The 17,370-nt window shown below is 35.0% G+C and overlaps 2 protein-coding genes and 1 long non-coding RNA gene across 4 annotated transcripts; 1 reads left to right on the forward strand and 2 right to left on the reverse strand.

The window, feature by feature from the left end:
• LOC133858709 (uncharacterized) lies at positions 1 to 3,318 on the forward strand. The gene is made up of 3 exons (XR_009898553.1): positions 1 to 598; positions 1,816 to 1,851; positions 3,137 to 3,318. It is a non-coding gene; the product is annotated as an uncharacterized LOC133858709 (long non-coding RNA).
• An 838-nt stretch (positions 3,319 to 4,156) lies between these two features.
• On the reverse strand, positions 4,157 to 6,825 carry LOC133864727 (flavonoid 3',5'-methyltransferase-like). 2 transcript variants are annotated; one of them, XM_062301147.1, is made up of 5 exons: positions 6,686 to 6,825; positions 5,436 to 5,521; positions 5,138 to 5,279; positions 4,898 to 5,029; positions 4,157 to 4,627 (listed from the first exon to the last, which is right to left on the reverse strand). In XM_062301147.1, exons 1-5 carry the CDS (start codon positions 6,734 to 6,736, stop codon positions 4,334 to 4,336), a joined length of 705 nt encoding a protein of 234 aa, XP_062157131.1. In that variant the 5' UTR covers positions 6,737 to 6,825; the 3' UTR covers positions 4,157 to 4,333. The 2 variants fall into 2 exon arrangements, with proteins under 2 accessions (XP_062157131.1, XP_062157123.1); XM_062301139.1 differs by having other exon boundaries at positions 5,138 to 5,282; positions 6,686 to 6,824.
• Positions 6,826 to 9,031: 2,206 nt separating this feature from the next.
• LOC133864716 (probable arabinosyltransferase ARAD1) lies at positions 9,032 to 12,517 on the reverse strand. The gene is made up of 4 exons (XM_062301129.1): positions 11,943 to 12,517; positions 10,518 to 10,814; positions 10,324 to 10,419; positions 9,032 to 9,809 (listed from the first exon to the last, which is right to left on the reverse strand). The coding sequence occupies exons 1-4, from the start codon at positions 12,423 to 12,425 to the stop codon at positions 9,384 to 9,386; spliced, it is 1,302 nt and encodes a 433-aa protein (XP_062157113.1). The 5' UTR covers positions 12,426 to 12,517; the 3' UTR covers positions 9,032 to 9,383.
• Between the last annotated feature and the right edge of the window lie 4,853 nt (positions 12,518 to 17,370).

Genomic DNA, 17,370 nt, shown 5'->3' on the forward strand with positions numbered 1-17,370 from the left:
CTTATTATTTCTGCTTTCTTCTTCTTCATTTTTTTTCTACTTCTGTTCTTCTACTTCACGCTGGAGCAGACCCACCGAGTGAGAGAGTGACATCGAGAGATTGAGGGAGAGAGAGAGAGCAAAGACGAGATGAGACAGAGGCAGAGAGGGAGAGGCTGAGATCGGGAGAGAGGGAAACAGAGATGGAAACTGAACCCAGAAACCAGGGGACGCCGGCGACTCGATTTCCGGCCGATGCTACCGGTGGGTCGACTCCGGTGGTGCCTAGGACGCGGAACCTGACGAACCCAGGAGCTTGCGACCCGCGACCCGCCAAACCCGCAACCCGATCCTCTGAAGCCGTGAACCATTGAACCCGAGTGAGACCCGGTTCTCCATGACGGTTTTTCGGCGATGTCCGGCGGTCCCTGTAGCGGTTTCCGGTGAACCGTTACCCGTGTGCAGCAACCCAGCCGAACCCCGAAGCCCCGTGACCCAGAACCCGACCCCGTGACCCGAAGACCCAAGAGGAAGACCCGGTTCTTCTTGTGCAATTCCGGCGAATTTCCGGCGACTACCAGCAGCTTTTCAGGTGGAATTTCTGATTTAAATCCTCAAGGTATAGAAACCCTATGATTTAGCTTGGGTATTCTGATTTGTGATTATTTTTGGACTTAGGGTTTGGTTGGATTATGTTTGATAATTTGGGGGTTTTCTATGGATTGATTAGGGGATTTTTATTGATTAATGATGGGGTATTGTTGGATGTGTTGTGTTCCTGTTCCGGCTGGTTGTGTGTCGGCAGTGGCTATGGTTAATCGAAATTGGATGTTGGATGTTCTATGGATTCGGTTAGTAGAGATATGTGTTTTGTGATGAAAGTTTTTACTAGCTGTTTTGGTGTCTATTTCAATTATAATATATTTGAGAGGTAGGTGTTGGTATTGGGTTGTTCTGACTAAATCAATTGATGACTTTTATTGTTGGTTGATTTAATACTTAAATTGAGGATTAATGGCTTTTAAAGAGACTGCTAGTTTGAGTTGGTTAATTTGATCAGTGATGAATTTTAAAGAATAGATTTTCTATGTTGACCATATGGTGTTTTGGAGATTTGTTTTAGGTTCTTTCAATTATATAGGTATTGGAATGTTATTAGGAGGTATTGGCTAGATATTTATGTGTGATATATATTGTGTTAATTTGGAATGAGTTAAATTTAGTCATAATGGATTGCTAACTGAATTTAAGACTCTAGGTGGCTTTTGTTGTTGATCAATTATGATATGAAGTATTATTGGAATTAGTGTAAGTACTGTGATGGAGTTTCTGTAATGTTAGTTTAGAGAAATCATTGTAATTTTGGAGTTTCTATTTTTGGATTACTGTTCAGGTTTTGGCAGAGTATATGAGAGTTGGCTGTTTGGTGTTTTGGCTAAGCCGTAAGTATGGATTGATTTTGGGTGGATTCTTTTTATGAGTTCGGTTTAATATTGGTTGGTTTGAATTATGGAGTCTTGGACTATGAATTTGATAATTTAAGAAAGTTCATTTTTGGGGATTTATGTGAATAGGCCAAATAATTTCTTGCTTCTTATATATTGGAATTGCTAACTATTGAGGATTTAGTTCACTAAGGTAGTGATGTTAGTTAGATTACTTTGATTTTCAAGAAAAGTCATAAGCTATAATTTCAGATATCTGTGGTAATTTGGGTAGAGATTTTGTATTAATAGAAAGTATCTGAATAATTATGATTATGCAGTACGTAGGATGTTATATAGGATATTTCGAATTTTAGAATATTCTTCTAAGTTTTTCTTTCAATTTATTTAGGTAAAAGCTCGACTCCGAGGCTAACGGCTAGTCCAGGTAAGGGGATACAACACCGAAAAACCCCCAACAAGATTTTATTTACAAATCTTGAGAGAAAGTGTTGGGGAATTTTATAAAGCATTTATTGATGTGATTTTTAATGCCAAGCTTTTATTGCTCATATGTTATTATTCAAGAATTTTGTGCATAAATTACAGTTATAAGTAAGAGCATTTTTAAAGATATGATTTATGCATAATTATAGATATGACTAAAAGCATTTCAAAGTTATGATTTATGCCTAATTAAAGAAATGATAAAGAGCATTTCAAGAATATGATTACATAGAATTCCAAAGTATATGATTCTATTCAAGAATACAGTTTTGAAAGAAAAGAGATTCTAAAGTTAAATTCTGCACATGACTACAGTTATGAAAACGGCTCTTACAGTTTTGAAATAAAGTATACAGATAAAGCAGAGCCTACAGTATTACAGAAATTCGTTCATGTGCAGTAACTGTTTAACCCTGAGGCACTATTACAGCTAGGATTGGTACCCATAGGGTAGCATGGCAAGCATACCATGTGTTGGTGTGTGCTACCAGCCGATGTTGGCCTTCACCTAGGGAAGATCCCCAACTCGGAACCGGCTCTCCCCTGTGACGACAGGCTGAGTCCATAGGTCTGTGTGACAAAAGCCAACGTGCTCCGCTCACGGATAACAGCGGTTTAGAGTCTGTAAAGGGTTAAACCACAGATGAAGGTTTAAAGAGAAAACTGATAAAAGAAATTACTGAATCATTAGAAAATCTGTTTAATTGTTCACCTTGTTAATCTACATAAACTGTCATTCTTATACCATTATTCATATTCTTCAAATTCTATTTAATTGTTAATATACTATGCCACCTGTCCTAAAACAATACATTTCATTTATGAATCATGCTTTAATATGTGTTTTCTTATAAAACATAAACAGCCTAGCATAACACTTCTCAGACAATTTTCGTAATTTGAATCTCCAACTTATACTCAATCTAAAATCACATATCATATTCATACTTTTAAACATCATCGTAAATTTTAATATACTTAAAAATACTTAATTTAGCTAAAATAAATTAAAATCAACATACTATTGGGTTATGTTATAAATCAATTTACATTATGCAATTCATTATATGTGAAATTAATTCTTATTAGTGAGTAGAATAAATCTGTCATTATGCATGACTAAAGATTATGGCAAGAAGGTTTTACAGAATGTTTTATTCCCCTGGTGTTGTATTTTCCTTACTGAGTTGTTGAACTCACCCATTTTTTCCTCCACCCCTTTCCAGATGGCAACAGTAAGACGAAGTCTTTTCCTAGTAAGGGCGTAGACCTCGCTAAGAGCAATAGTTCGTGATGAACCGGCCAAACCTTAGTTTTGTATAGTATGTTTTGTTCTTTTTTGGAGTTAATGATCTTGTAAAGTATTATTAATAGAAAGTTTTAATAAAATAGGAGATTTAAATTTACAGTTATAAATGCACGATTCCATTTAAATGGTTTTTAGTACTCAAACTCACGTTTCCCTTATATCCCAAAACGGGGGCGTGACAATAGGGGTTAGCTAAAACCACTTCCAGGGCAAATAGGGGTGGTTGAGCCACCTCAAAGGTCTAGGGGTGGTTTCGCCCTTTTTGCCACCCCATTTTGCTATTTGGGGGTGGCTCGGGCCCATGAGCATGAGGTGGTTCGACCACCCTTCAACCAGCCATGGGAGTGGCTAGAGTCACTCATTTTTTTTTTTCAATTTTTTTTAACGTTTTTAATATTTTTAGTTTTTTAATAGGGCATAAAACACATGTTAGATTCTTAAGGGTGTTGACGTGGACTTCCGTTAATTTTTAGACAGGAGTACCATCTCCGAATTTAGCCCATCACAACTCCTTTGATCAGTCCATGAATTTTATGGTGTTGAGCGTCTAGGGTTGCTTCACGTCAAAATTAAGTACGAATTTGACTAATATCTCTTGTTGAGCATCAATTGTTGAAACTGACATTAATTTAGATCCTTTCACATTCATTACTATTTTGAATTTAAATTCACAATTGGATTAAGTCAGTGACACATGCTAATGAAATTACAACCATTAACTACATGTTTTCAAAATTCGAAATCAGGACATTAATTTGATTATGATACTATTTCAAATCATTATTTATTCTAAAAATTTAAGTTAATAGAAAGAAGTAAATTTAATAATTGAATCAATACTTTAACAACCTGAACCAGTTGCAATTTTTATTTTTTATTTTTAATAGATGATCTCAATCGAGCAAGAAGAACACGTATGATGATGAAACCAATTCCAGACAACAAATGTATTGATACCAACATTATATTTATGAAAATGAAATTGTTGTTTGATTGTGAAGAACTTATTTAATTTATAGACACGTACCCATGTCTATTTTTTGTTATACAAATAGAAACCTGCCTTATTTTATACCGAGCATCCACGATCACTATAGTTTGTTGACTAATTTCTCTAATAGAGGCGCCTGCAGAGGGTGAGGCCATCACCAATAGAAATGAGGGATGATTCGATACGAGGATCAGTTGCTAGAAAGATGTTCAACTCTACAATATATTTTCTAACTTGTCTTATCCATTCGTCCGTCTCATCCTCCTCAGGGACTGCCACTGACCCAAACCACAAGGTATTATCGTATGCAATTATTCCACCAATCTTAACCAGTTTCAGAAGCATCTCGTGATATTTCATGTAGTCTTCCTTGTTAGCATCCACAAATACAAAATCAAAGCTCCCTTCTTGTTTGCCCTGCATATATGCGTTTGAAATCAAAAATTTAATGAAGAGGTAGTCACTATATATGTCATGTCCCTGCTTTTGTTATTAACAACAAAACACTTTACCCCTATATATGAGATGAAGATTTTCTTTTCTTGTATTTAATGAATATATATATATATATATATATATATATATAAGATCTTTGAAATTTAATATGGACCATAAAAATAGATCATCTCCATTTCACTAATCTCAAGTGCATGTTAAAAATACAATTACATTATGACAGAAACTTACATTGGCAATTAAATCATTTAGAACTGAGGATGCGTCCAACTGGATGAAATTAATCTTGTGCTCCACTCCAGCCTTCTGAATAAATGGCAATCCAACTTCATATGCTTCCCTGTTTGGATCAACGGCTATTATCTAAAATAAATAAATAAAAAAAAAAAACAAACAAACAAAACTTAATAATATTTTAATCAAATGCTATTTAATATAATATTAGTGCAGGACAAAGATGTGGAGAAGTACCTTGCCATCAGCTGGTAGTGCTAGAGCAGTACAAAGAAGAGAGTAACCGGTAAAGACTCCAACCTCTAATGTCTTCTTCGCATTCATGATTTTTAGGAGCATGGAGAGGAGTATTCCTTCATCTACGGGCACATTCATCACACTACTGCGCGCCGGCCGCCACATATATATGAACACAACAATATTTCAAGAGTAATGACTATATATATATAAATCGCAAATGTAAATGTTTAATTTGAATGTTAACGTACGTTAAATTAAAGCAATTCTATATATGCACATGAAACATTTAACCTACAGAAACGGATATTTCTTGACTGAGGCCTCTCTGAGTTCCTTCAATTGCTCGTGCTCTCTGGGGTAAGCACATGTTTCGAAAATGTACTGCAACACATGAAAGGTATGTAGTATCATCTTTAATTAGTGCAAGTCCAGCCATACTGAGATGCAAAAGGAAGAAGATAAAACCCTAGTCCCTGGAGATCAAAGGGGCGTCCCAGTTCTAAGATAGGAAAATATGTTCGGGTATTACAGTTTTTACTATAATTTTCATACAAATTAATATGGCAGTCTATATAATTTGTGAAATAGATAAGAGTGTATGGTTAACAAGTTAGCCACTAATTAATTAATGGATCAAAATCTACTACAATTTCAAAGAAATTGTATATTCTCAAATTACAAAATTTATGCCCTTTTTAAGCATAAAAACACTTGAAAAATGTCACATATTAAAATAATGGTATGTTACAGTTGAGAATTGACTATATTCTCATCGGATGCTTGCTATTTATGTTGTAATTAACAAAGTTTTGGGAGGAAAAAGTGGCATTTTCCAAGTGTTTCGATGCCTAAAAAATGCATAAATTCTATAATTTGAGAATATACAATTTATTTGAAATATTTGTAGGGACCCTGATTCTTAATTAAATTGACAGGTCATTTTTTTGTTTAATTGTTTTATCAATTATGAACCGTCACATAAGTTGTAAAAATATTTGTAGTACTGTTGGCAACATGCACCCTCTAGATATAGGGTAGGTAGGGGCGGCAAAATTAAAATTTTAAGTTTGGAGGAAACAAAACGAAAAAAAAACACTTTTTGAGGGTAAAAAAATTAATTTTAGAAGACTTTTAAATTAATTGACAATTTAGCATATGCTTGTTATCGAGAAAACAACTACTAATGTTTAATTTCTCGCCTGCGAAGAACACGATAAACTAATTGGAAAAGGAAAAAGGGAAAGAAAAAAAAAAAAAAATGCTTCATAGTGTTATTAAAGGAAAAATAAGTTCCTGTGGAGCTGCTCTGAAAATAAAAAATAAAAAATAAAAGAAAATAAAAAAGTGTTTCTGTGGTGGATTTTCAAAGAATATTTATAAGAAGCCAACAAAAGCAATTTTTCTTTTTACATTCGAGGAAATGGGTGAGGTGGGAACTGTTTCTCTCAGGAAGTTTATATTTAAACTTGTGGTCTTCAGTCTGAATGACAACAAATTAAAAATGAAAATTTGAGTACAACTTGAAGACTTCACGAGGAAACTAACCTTTTGAAGGGCTTGGCTTTTGAGGATGATCTTCAATGATTCGGTTGCCATTGCTGAAGAAGTTTTCACACGTAGCGCCTCTACAGGGAAAGAATAAGAACTATATGAGTTTCTACTGTTTTGGCAATATATTGTATATGACTTACATATATATATATATATAAGGCCGAGGTCCAAGAGGCTACGCCATCATTTTTTATTTTATATTAAGATTGATAATTTTTTACATAATTTGAGAATTTTACACAAAATTAATAGGTAGGTTAGGGTTGAGGGGTTCCGGTTAATTAAATGTATTAATTGGGTTAAGTTAAGTAAACAACCAATTATTATATTGAGGTTGATAAACCAACCAAATCCAATTAGGTTTACAGAACATGAAACTTGGAAAGCAGCAAAAAAAAAAAGAAAAAAAAAAAAGCCATGAAACTTTGAAAAATTGCTGGAGCTGATTGCTTTTGGACTTTAATCTAAGCTAGATAGGAAAATGATTCGTGGGGGACAAACAACCGTCCATCACCTTCTTTTTGATTTTTAAATAAAAAAAATTAAAATTTATCCTCTGATGGTCCAAGGACAAATTTTAATTTTTGGCTCTATGACTCTTATCATTCCAGAAACGTTTAGGGGATTTCCTCGTTACCTAACTCTCTCAATAGCTGTAAACGAATTTATTTGCTTTAAATATTCTTGTTTTCATCGCTAGCTAACCCATGGGTAGTACACTGTACACAGACTGTACTCTGTACATATGAAGGGATAGAGGTATGTTTGGTAAGCAACACGATTCTCCTCCTTTATTTTTAATTTTTCAAAAAATAATCAACTTCAAAATATTAGAATTTTTTGAGGTAATTACCTTTTCCCCCTCATGAACTACCAAAAAATGCACGATGCCCCCATGAACTACCAACTCGACCAAAATAGAGCATTCAACTACCAAAGACAACCATTTTTCTCCCTTCCGTCAGTTAGAGGGGTTAAAAGAAACAGTCAACGGGTCATGTGCCGTTTTATATGGGGGCATGTTGGAAGATGGTGGTAGTTCATGGAGAGAAAAGAAGAAGATGGTGGTAGTTCATGGGGGGAAAAGAGGAAGAAAATGAGGGTAAAACGGCGTGTGACGGTCACGTGACCCGTTGACCGTTTGTTTTAACCCATTTGACTGACGGAAGGGGGGAAAAAGGTTGTCTTTGGTAGTTGGTCGAGTTGGTAATTCATGGGGGCATCGCGCATTTTTTGATAGTTCATTGGGGGAAAAGATAATTATCCCTAATTTTTTTCACTTTGTATATCGAGTAATTTTACATGTACATTAAGTGTCCATCAAAAAATGAGGTGACTTTTAAAATCATCATTGGATCAAAATTATCATTTGATCAATCACACGCCTAATAGTGATTTTAAAAGTCATATTATTTTTTTATGGACACTTAATGTACATATGAAATTACTATTTTACATCACATTAATAATTTTTTTATTACTATTCAAATAAAAAAATTCACTACAATACTTTTTCATTTTTTCATACAATTTTTGTCTACTTTATATCACATCAATCACTTCATACTACTATTAAAAAAAAAATCAACTCAACAATCTTTATCAAACACACCCACTTTGACTAGTGAGTGCTATACCCCTCATTAGCAAATTTTTATTATTATTAATTTAAGAGGAAGGGAAAACATTTTGGTGAATTTGAGACCATATTTGATGAACCCATTCACTCGTCTCGTCTTCTTTTTTTTTTCTTTTTTTTTCCTCGAAAGTATACTTACCCCTTTAGCTATTATGCAATTTGTAATGTATTTCTAAACTTTTAATTACCTCAATATCCCCCAAACTACTACTGAGGTTGCAATGTACTAATAATAGTTAAAATGTATAGGTGACTCAATAAGGGGATATTGCTAACAAATGGGTTGCAAGCAGTAAAATATGAGGAATGCTAAATGTAAATGCTACACCTCTATTTCATTGGGCTAATATGGCAGTGTCTATCAGTCTACCACATCAGCTCAGTAAAATAAAATTGACTTCTCCTTACCATTGTTGTCAATTATCATGCAGATCGTGGTTCATGGATATGCAATATGCATTAACCGGAGGCGGGCGAGGGATTGAGAGAGTCGATGTATCATTTGATGGCTGCAAGACATGGATGGTAGCTTTTACTTGAAACAGAATTGAGCAGCCAGAGAGCTGCTGCAATTGCCCTTTGAAAAATAAGTAATCTGAAAGAAGGGTGAGTGTGGGAGAGAGGTGTTTGCTTTTATGCGTACAGACAAGTTTTATCAATTTGCATTACAGAACACCCCATATTTTGATCCAAAAACACAATTACAGCCAATAAGAAACAACCTTATATTTTGCCGACGGGGACAATATTTTGCAAGCCAGTCCGAGTGCTCTTCCCCCCTTCATACATTCGAAAGCAGAGTCCAAAAATGTGTAAAAATGTATAAGTAATCCGCATAATTACATTATCAAGAACTCACATTTGCACTGTTTATGAAAATCAGAAACACTAGGGCTGACCCAAGGATTCTTTTTACACCACAAAGAATGTCACTCTATGACTCAGAAGAGTGAGGAGGGTGTCATCCGGTATCTAGCTTTGTTCCTTTAAGGCCTTCCACCATGTGAAGAAATGATAATGAATATACAAAGTTACAAAAGCAGGCTCCCGAGATCATCTTCTCCTTCGCCACCAGTCTGGGACTTTCAACCTCCGGCTTCTATGTACAGCAAGTTTGACCTCAGGAAGCTTATGTTTTATCTGCCTCCATAGCATGTTGACTGCGTCCTCTTTTTTTGGGGGGTACTGAAATTCGTAATGATGAGAGATGTTCTTAAGCCGCTTCCACATATCAATCCATCTCTCTTTTGGAAATCTCCGGAGCTGATTAACCATGTAACCAGGTTCCAGTGCCTCTTTGAAAGAGAAGAATATAGAGAACTGGGTGTAGTCAATTTCATCCTCAAATGGGAGCTCAATTTGATCACTTACAATGACAGGAACACAGTGGCTCACGATGGCATCAAACAGACGACAAGATGAAGGCGTGTCTCCCGCAGGATGCAGACAGAACTTTGATGAACGCATTCCTTGTGAAGACTAGTATAACAGGAGATGAAAGAAATGAGAAAGACGGGAAATTATGCAAGCAAACACATTTAGATTGTTGACTAGAATACTCTTATTAATGCAAAGTCAGAACTTTTGCTTTTGGGGATTCCATTATGTTTCAGTAAAGAAAAAAATTATGATTTCAAAGCCCCTTAAATTTGGTCCTTCAACATGGTGAAATATATCTTTCAATCGTTCCTCTTTCCATACAGGAACGTTTTCCATGGAATCATGGTTAGAGATATATGTGGCAAACATTGCATGGTGTTGAATTTTCCATTTAGCAACTTTCATCCAGATATTCAGTTAGAAATTAGAAGAAGCAAGCTATGTGTCAATAAGACAGCATCAATGGATGATTAAGAAGCAAGTAAGAAACTTTTGACAAAATCACTGCATCTTCTTTCTAAAGGTTAGAAATAGTATGTATCATCTATATTCTATGACCAAGATATGCAAATAAAAATGTCACTTGTAGGTTATCTATTAATCAACTACATACCGCTCTTATATTTTCACCTGTGGCAACACTCCGCTCATAGTGAACATCATCATAACCAGCTAATATCTTTGCCAATTTAACACGAACAATGCCTTCCTGCAACAAAACAAGACCCAGGTAAATCAACTGTAGTTTCATATGTGAAGCTTAAGAAATGGATGCTTATAATTCAAACGAAATTCAATTTAACGCACATCTTTCCTGAATGTCCTCCCCCGAAAGAAAAGAAGTGTGGTGCGAGATTCATATGGGTCTGGAGTGTCATCATCTGTAAATGAATCCACGACATGCACATACGGGGACACCACATCTTTGCTCAGATTTGACATGATTCTAGAGTGGCGGCCGAAATCTACAACAATCTGAATAGATGCATTCACCTGTTCTCGTAGAAATCTGAATGCATTGGGATGTGTCATAGGAATCACATGGTCTCTGCCTCCAGACCGTTGCCAGTATTTGGATTGCCGCAATAATTTCAGTAAATCAATCTGAAATCAGAAGCAACCCATACTGAACTGTAAACAAAAATGCATAGGTTCAAAAAAGGCGTAGCATTTGAAACATATTTTTGTCCCGTGTAACATTGATGTGAAAAAAGAGATGACATCAGAGGCAGAACTCCAGAAAACTGATCAAGTGATGTGCAAAGAAAATGAGCAGCATTACATAAAAAAAATAATAAAAAAAAAATAAAAAAAAAATTAATAGGTAAAACAAAATGAATTTCAACTAATACAAACCGCTAAGCCATTGGTAATTTGGTCATAACTGCCCTGTAACTGGTGAATTATCAACCAATTGCTGAAAAACACAGTCAACTGGTCCACACATGGTTTTCCTCATATATAGTCAAAGAAAAGCTAGAGATGTTTTTAAAACGTGGCCAACGAAATCATTTGCTATCGACCCTTTTTGCAACTATGTCCATCAAAGGCCACCTATTGAACTTCCAACAAAATGAATGGTGAACAAACTTGTCTTATAAAGCAAATCCCAGTGGACAGATAATTGCAGAAACTTTTGCATGTCGAAAAATCAAATGTATTGCTTACCAAATAAGGTGAATGGAATGTGATGTTCGATAAGCCACCAAGTCGAAACTATCCTATGCTACAACAGTACAACCCGTGGGTTCCCAATCATAAGCAATTCCTTCAATATGTCACTTCTGTTAAATGACTGAATAAAAAAATCCAAACTAGCATAAAATTCTCGTAGTCTGTCCAGATATTTTGAAGCTTGCTTCTTGTTTCATCCAACAATAGTGTGCCTAAGAAAATCATCAATTCTCTTAGTATCCAAAAGATTACTCATTCTCCCACTTTTCAGATCAGTTCCTTAGCAAATCGAGGACAAAGATGTTTAAAGTTTTACAAGCTCGGCAGAGTGTTTATGTTAAAACAATCAAGCTTAATCCAATGCAAAAGAAAATAGAAATCAACCAAACAAAGCTAAGGGCCCACCCAAAAACTAAGCAAAAGCACCCAATTCAATGCAATTAACTACAAAGCCCAACGCCCATATTTCCCAATTCCCCAATATCAATTCACTAAACCCATAAACAAACACAAAAATCCAAAAAAAAAAAAAAACCACGAAGAAACCGGGTCAAGTACCTGCAATTGGCGATCAATCTGGGTCTCCGGATCCGTCATGGTGTGCCCGTGGGTGTTGAAGCTGAGCGAAGAGAAAAACGGCACGAAGAACGCGTCGGCCATTTCCGGATCGGAAACCCTAATGGCCTCTCTCTCCTCGGCGCCACCGTCTGCTTCGTACAGAATCGATCCCATCATCCAGTACTCCACGCTGTGCTGCCTCTTCAGGCCCGAATTCCTGGGCCACGGTGGCCAGCTACGGCCCGTCACCGGGGTTTGGTCCAGGTTCCGGCGGTCCAGCATGCCCACGTTGTACCGGCGCGGGAGATCGTACATGTAGACCCGGAGAGGCGGGTTGGTGGTTGCACAGAGGGAGCGCGCACCCGCGGGTGATTGTATCAGAGGGAAGAAGTAGGATCTGAAATCGACGGTCCCCATGAAGATAGAGTATGAGATCAGAAGGAGGACAACGAAGATCAGAGAGATTGCGGCTTTTCCGAACATTCTCGCAGGTGTTTCCGTTGGTGATGGTGTTGGTGCTGTGGAAGTATTAGGGGCAGTCTCTAGACTCTACTAACTGTCCGTTTTGTTTTGTCACATAAAAAGAAAAAGAAAAAAACACAGAATTTTTTTTCTTTTTCTCTATCTTTTTTAAGGATACCCCGTTTGGCAAACATTCCCATGGGACTAATGTTTGGTAAACAGCTTTACACTATAATTTTGTTTGGGTAATAGTAAAAAGTGGTTGTTGGAATATATAATATAAAAAAATTATATTTTTACTTGTATAAACGAAAAGAATTTTTTTTTTTATTATTTTTTTTACTTAGATAGTAATAAATGTGATTGATGTGATATATAAAATAAATATATGATACTTTACAACTTTTGTATAATTTTTTTACAACTCTAATAACTTTTTTTATGATCAATTATTGCATATTTATAACCTACATGTAGGAAAACAGATCTAATAGTTACTTTAAAAACAAATTGTTAAAATTATATAATAGTTGTATCAAGAATTGTACAATAATCATTTCTTGATAAAATATATGAATATTTTTAATTTGATAATTTTTTTTGAAAAAATCTATTGATATTATTGGAATGACAGAAATTTCTTATAAACCAGTTTGTAGGAAATTTCTTATAACTCATATATAAGATTGACATATGTCTCTTAACATTTAAGAATCACGTATTATTTAAACATATGGGAAATACATATTTTTGTATGAAATTTTTGCACGTCCTAAAATGGCAGAAAAAAGATGGGTATATCTTATCATTCTCATGCAACTATTTTGTGTGCAGTGTGCCGCTCTTACACATGTTCAGATATTTAGATGCAATTAAATAGAAAAAATAGGAGAAGAATTAATGGAACTGAAAAAAAAAAAAAAAAAAAAAAAAGTAACAAGAGGAATTTATTAGATAAATGATTGTTCTACAACTCTCGACATAACTCTTATACAGCTTCAACCGCTTTTTTTCAAACTAACCATTAAATTTGTTTTCCTACATGTGAGTTCGACATATTCAATGATTGATTTTTTTTAAAAAAAAAAAATTAAATTAAATTATACAGAAATTATAAACGTATCATATCTCAATTTATTAACTCAATATTTTTTTTTTTACGAGGTCATCTCAATTTAAGCCTATATTATTCATATTGTCGATTGAGATTCGAATCTCTAACAAACATAATACTTGGTGAAAGATGACTCAAGTATTGCGTTGGCACATATAATCCTCGTGTGACTGGCAATTTTTTGTTTAATTTTTTTTAAAAGTAAATTACCTTTTTCAAGTTGTATTGAATTTATGTTTGCAATGTTAGTTAGTATTAAAAATGAATAAAAATAGAAAAAGAGGTCATTGATAGTAAATTGGTGATTATGGTAGTTAGAAATTTAGTGGTGGTTTCTTCAAACAAACAAAATAAATAAATAATATAGTGGTTTGTGCAAAAGCGATGGCGGTCAAGGTTAATGCTATAATGAACTCAAACCGGAAAATAGTTTTATCTATTTCATAGTCCATATTAAATTTAACAACATCTAAAGGTGTATGATTGTGTTGCCGTAATAATTTGTGTAGATACTCTCTAAAAGCTGTGAAGTAAGTATAAATTACTTAATGAGAAATGATACTAATTTCCATAATATAATGATTGCAGATTTATTTAACAATTGCTTTAAATGTATGTGTATGAATAATGCATATTGTCGTGCAAAAAACAATAATAAGTAAATGTTTGTAAGTTTTTGCTGCAAATGGACTAGGTAAGTTGTTGCTGCCTATACCAAAAACAATAACAAGTACAAGTTTGTAAGTTGTTGTTGCCAATGTACTAGGTAAGTTGTGGCTACTAGTACTAAAAAAGTTAATAAAATATAGTGTGGGGGTTGTGGCTCCGATAAATAACCGTTAAGATGAATAGAGATTTAATGGCCCTAATACAAGTTAGTATTGAAAGAAGTAATAAAACTTTGAATTCAAAAAGTGCCATTTCATCTTATTGTTGCTTTATTGCTTAAGACATATAGTATGTATGTGTTTTGTTGTTATGGGTCATGGAATTCATATATACGTATATGGCTGAAGTTGTATTATTTATTAACTCTTCATATGTTTATTTTATTAGTTGCGTTAATGGTTTCCGATTGGAAATAAATCTCTTTAGCTAACATTATTATCATATGAAGATGATATTTTCTTAATAAGATACCTAGTGAAATCAGTAGCATCTATATTATTGAAACAATTTACTCACTTAATTGCATATATTATTGTGATAATGTCTACAATCGCATAGATGGATCTACAAGTATGAAGGAGGAAGATTAGGTCGGCCAGGATTCATATGTCAATCCTGATATCTATGGATGATGATATATGTTGCCTTTTTATGAATACTACTATCTTTAGCTTATCTTTTGCTATGTATCTATTTTTCCTTCCTAGATATTTGTTTGCTACACTGTTCGTGAATGCTTTATTTTATATTTGCTATTGTGCCGCATGTGGCACTTATATGCAATTAATGCTCTAGTGTAGAAATGAGCAAAAACTTGCCCCAACCCCCCCCCCCCCCCAAAAAAAAAAAAACGGTTTTTAGGTTTTTTTTGCGGGTACGGGTTGGATTTTGCCAAACCCGTGTGGGGCGAGGCGGGGCGCGGATTGGGGTTTTAACCCCCCCCCAGCACAAGAAAAAAGAACGAAAAAAAAAAAGAAGAAGTTATTTAAAAAAAAAAAAAAAAAAAAAACTCTATAAGGTGCCGCACACATCATTTTTATTTTTTTCTAGAGTCTTCTTCGTATTTTCCAACCCTTGCACCACACAACACCAAAGCTTACCCTTCTAAATGTGGCAAGGAGATGAACTTGAGGGAGGAACAAAACCCATTGGAAGCATGATTGAGAAAGGCTTGGTTTTCCTGTTCTTCATCTTTTTTCTCCTCATCATTTTCTTTTTGGTCATCTTCTTATTGTTGTTGCTGGGGTCTTCTTTGTTCAAGAACAATGTGTTGGTGTTTTTAAGATATAGCTCTCGAAACTGGGCTGGGACGTTGTTAATGGAAGGGGTTTTGGGTTGAATTTCATAGGGGGAGGAAGGGGAAGGAAAAGTGGTGATGACGAGGAGAGAATGAAGAGAAAGGCTGCAAATAAGTAGGTCAAAACCCGCATGGCCCCGCCCCGCACCGCACCGCACCATCCCCACCCCGCATGGATACAATACATTTTGTGCGGGCCACAGGTGTGATTTCTTGCACCCGCAGGGGTGCGGGGCGGGGCCAAAAAGGGGGGAAAACCGCCCCCCTCCGTCCTATGCTCACCCCTACTCTAGTGTGTATTTATTATGTAAGAACACTTTTATTATATTATTAAATTGGAGGTTTATACAGTAGCTCTGAAGTGTTAGATGATGGTTACTAATTGTTTTAAATAAGAAGGGAAAAAAAAAATCACTATAAGATTTCATTGTCTCTGATGTAGTAATGTCACGTGGTTGATCAAATACCACCACTTACGCCATTTTATAAAAAGGCAGGGCGTTATAGGTGGCCAGCCACCTAATGTTGTGTTTAGGGTCGGTCTCCCCAAGAGTGTCATTAGGGGCAACCGACAACCCCTAAGAAGGTGGTTGAGCATCATTCGAGGGGATGGTCAGACCACTAACTTGAGGCTGGCCAACCACCCCCTCATCATTTAAGGATGTGACCAATCATTATAAAAATGTACTACTCCCACCCTTTAAGAGCTCTCCCCCAAAAGTTTATAGTGGTGGTGGAAGAGGGGAGAGTGGCAGACCAACCCCGCACCTCAAAAGGGTTGGTCGACCACCCCATGAGAATAGTTAGGGTGGTCGTACACTCGTTTGAAGGTGATTGGACCATCCCAATCATACCACTCTCTATTCCTTGATCGTTCCTTTAGGGTGGTTGGATCATTTCACCCATTGTTTGAGAGTAAAACGGTGGTTATCCACTCCGAAAGAAGTAGTCCAATTAATGAAATCTTTGGACTTTCTTTAAAGACTCCATAATGCAATTTGGACAATTCAATTAATCTTTGGAATTGTAGGCGCGTTAAAAGTGGACCTCAATCCTTAATAATAACCCAAAGAAACTCCTATGTTTTTTTTTTTTTTTTGGTCTTGTTATCAATTATATACCAAAGACATTCGATTTAGCGAGACTTGACGGGCCTCCATAATAGGGTGTCTTATTCTTTTTGGTCATTTTTGTTTGACATGAAACTCTTAACAATTTTGAAACGGCACGTCACTACACAGTCATCTCTCGATCATCTTCATTTCTGTTCCAAACGATGAAATGACAACTAAAAGTCCACGAGTAACTATATAATAATACTTATTATTATTTTATCTATATAGGTTTTTTTTTTTTTTTTTTTTTTTTTTTTTTTTTTTTTTTTTTTAAGAGGGCTTGTATTAACAACAAGAAGATTACAAACATAAAAAGAAAATTACAACAAGAGAGAAAAGAGTCAAATTTGTAAAAACATAAAAAGAAAATTAGCGAATCCTTATTTTTTAAGATAAAATTTAAAAGCATTTAAATTCTGCTCAACAAATTATTAATCCATTTTAGCTAAGAAATTATATATATTTATTAATCTTTAACTATTCACTTGCTCTTTATTTCAACTATTTATTATCATTATTTTATTTAATTTTTTTTATTGAAAGCGGAGAAAATTAAATAAAGAGCAAGTGAGCACGGCACAAGTCACCAATTTTTATTTTTATTTTTGTTAAATTAGCTAATTGAATGCGGATAAATTTTCACCTAAATTTGGGTCCGATCATTTGAATTTTCTGACCTAGTTAGGGTGGCCGGGCCATTTCTTGGGGGTCCGGCAACCACCCCTTTCATCCATTTTTTTTTTTTTTTTAATTTTAATTTTTTTTTTTAAA

The sequence above is a fragment of the Alnus glutinosa genome, chromosome 1 (assembly GCF_958979055.1).
Source record: "Alnus glutinosa chromosome 1, dhAlnGlut1.1, whole genome shotgun sequence".
NCBI lineage: Eukaryota > Viridiplantae > Streptophyta > Magnoliopsida > Fagales > Betulaceae > Alnus > Alnus glutinosa.

What these genes read in the sequence shown, in the direction of transcription:
- LOC133864727 (XM_062301139.1), bottom strand. Translation starts at nt 6,736, where the DNA reads ATGGCAACCGAATCATTGAAGATCATCCTCAAAAGCCAAGCCCTTCAA. An exon ending in CACTACCAGCTGATGGCAAG is followed by an intron (nt 5,030 to 5,137) that starts GTACTTCTCCAC and finishes TATTTATTTTAG; the next exon opens with ATAATAGCCGTTGATCCAAA. An exon ending in TAAATGATTTAATTGCCAAT is followed by an intron (nt 4,628 to 4,897) that starts GTAAGTTTCTGT and finishes GCATATATGCAG; the next exon opens with GGCAAACAAGAAGGGAGCTT.
- LOC133864716 (XM_062301129.1), bottom strand. Translation starts at nt 12,425, where the DNA reads ATGTTCGGAAAAGCCGCAATCTCTCTGATCTTCGTTGTCCTCCTTCTG. An exon ending in AGATTGATCGCCAATTGCAG is followed by an intron (nt 10,815 to 11,942) that starts GTACTTGACCCG and finishes TTCTGATTTCAG; the next exon opens with ATTGATTTACTGAAATTATT. An exon ending in GGAGGACATTCAGGAAAGAT is followed by an intron (nt 10,420 to 10,517) that starts GTGCGTTAAATT and finishes GTTTTGTTGCAG; the next exon opens with GAAGGCATTGTTCGTGTTAA.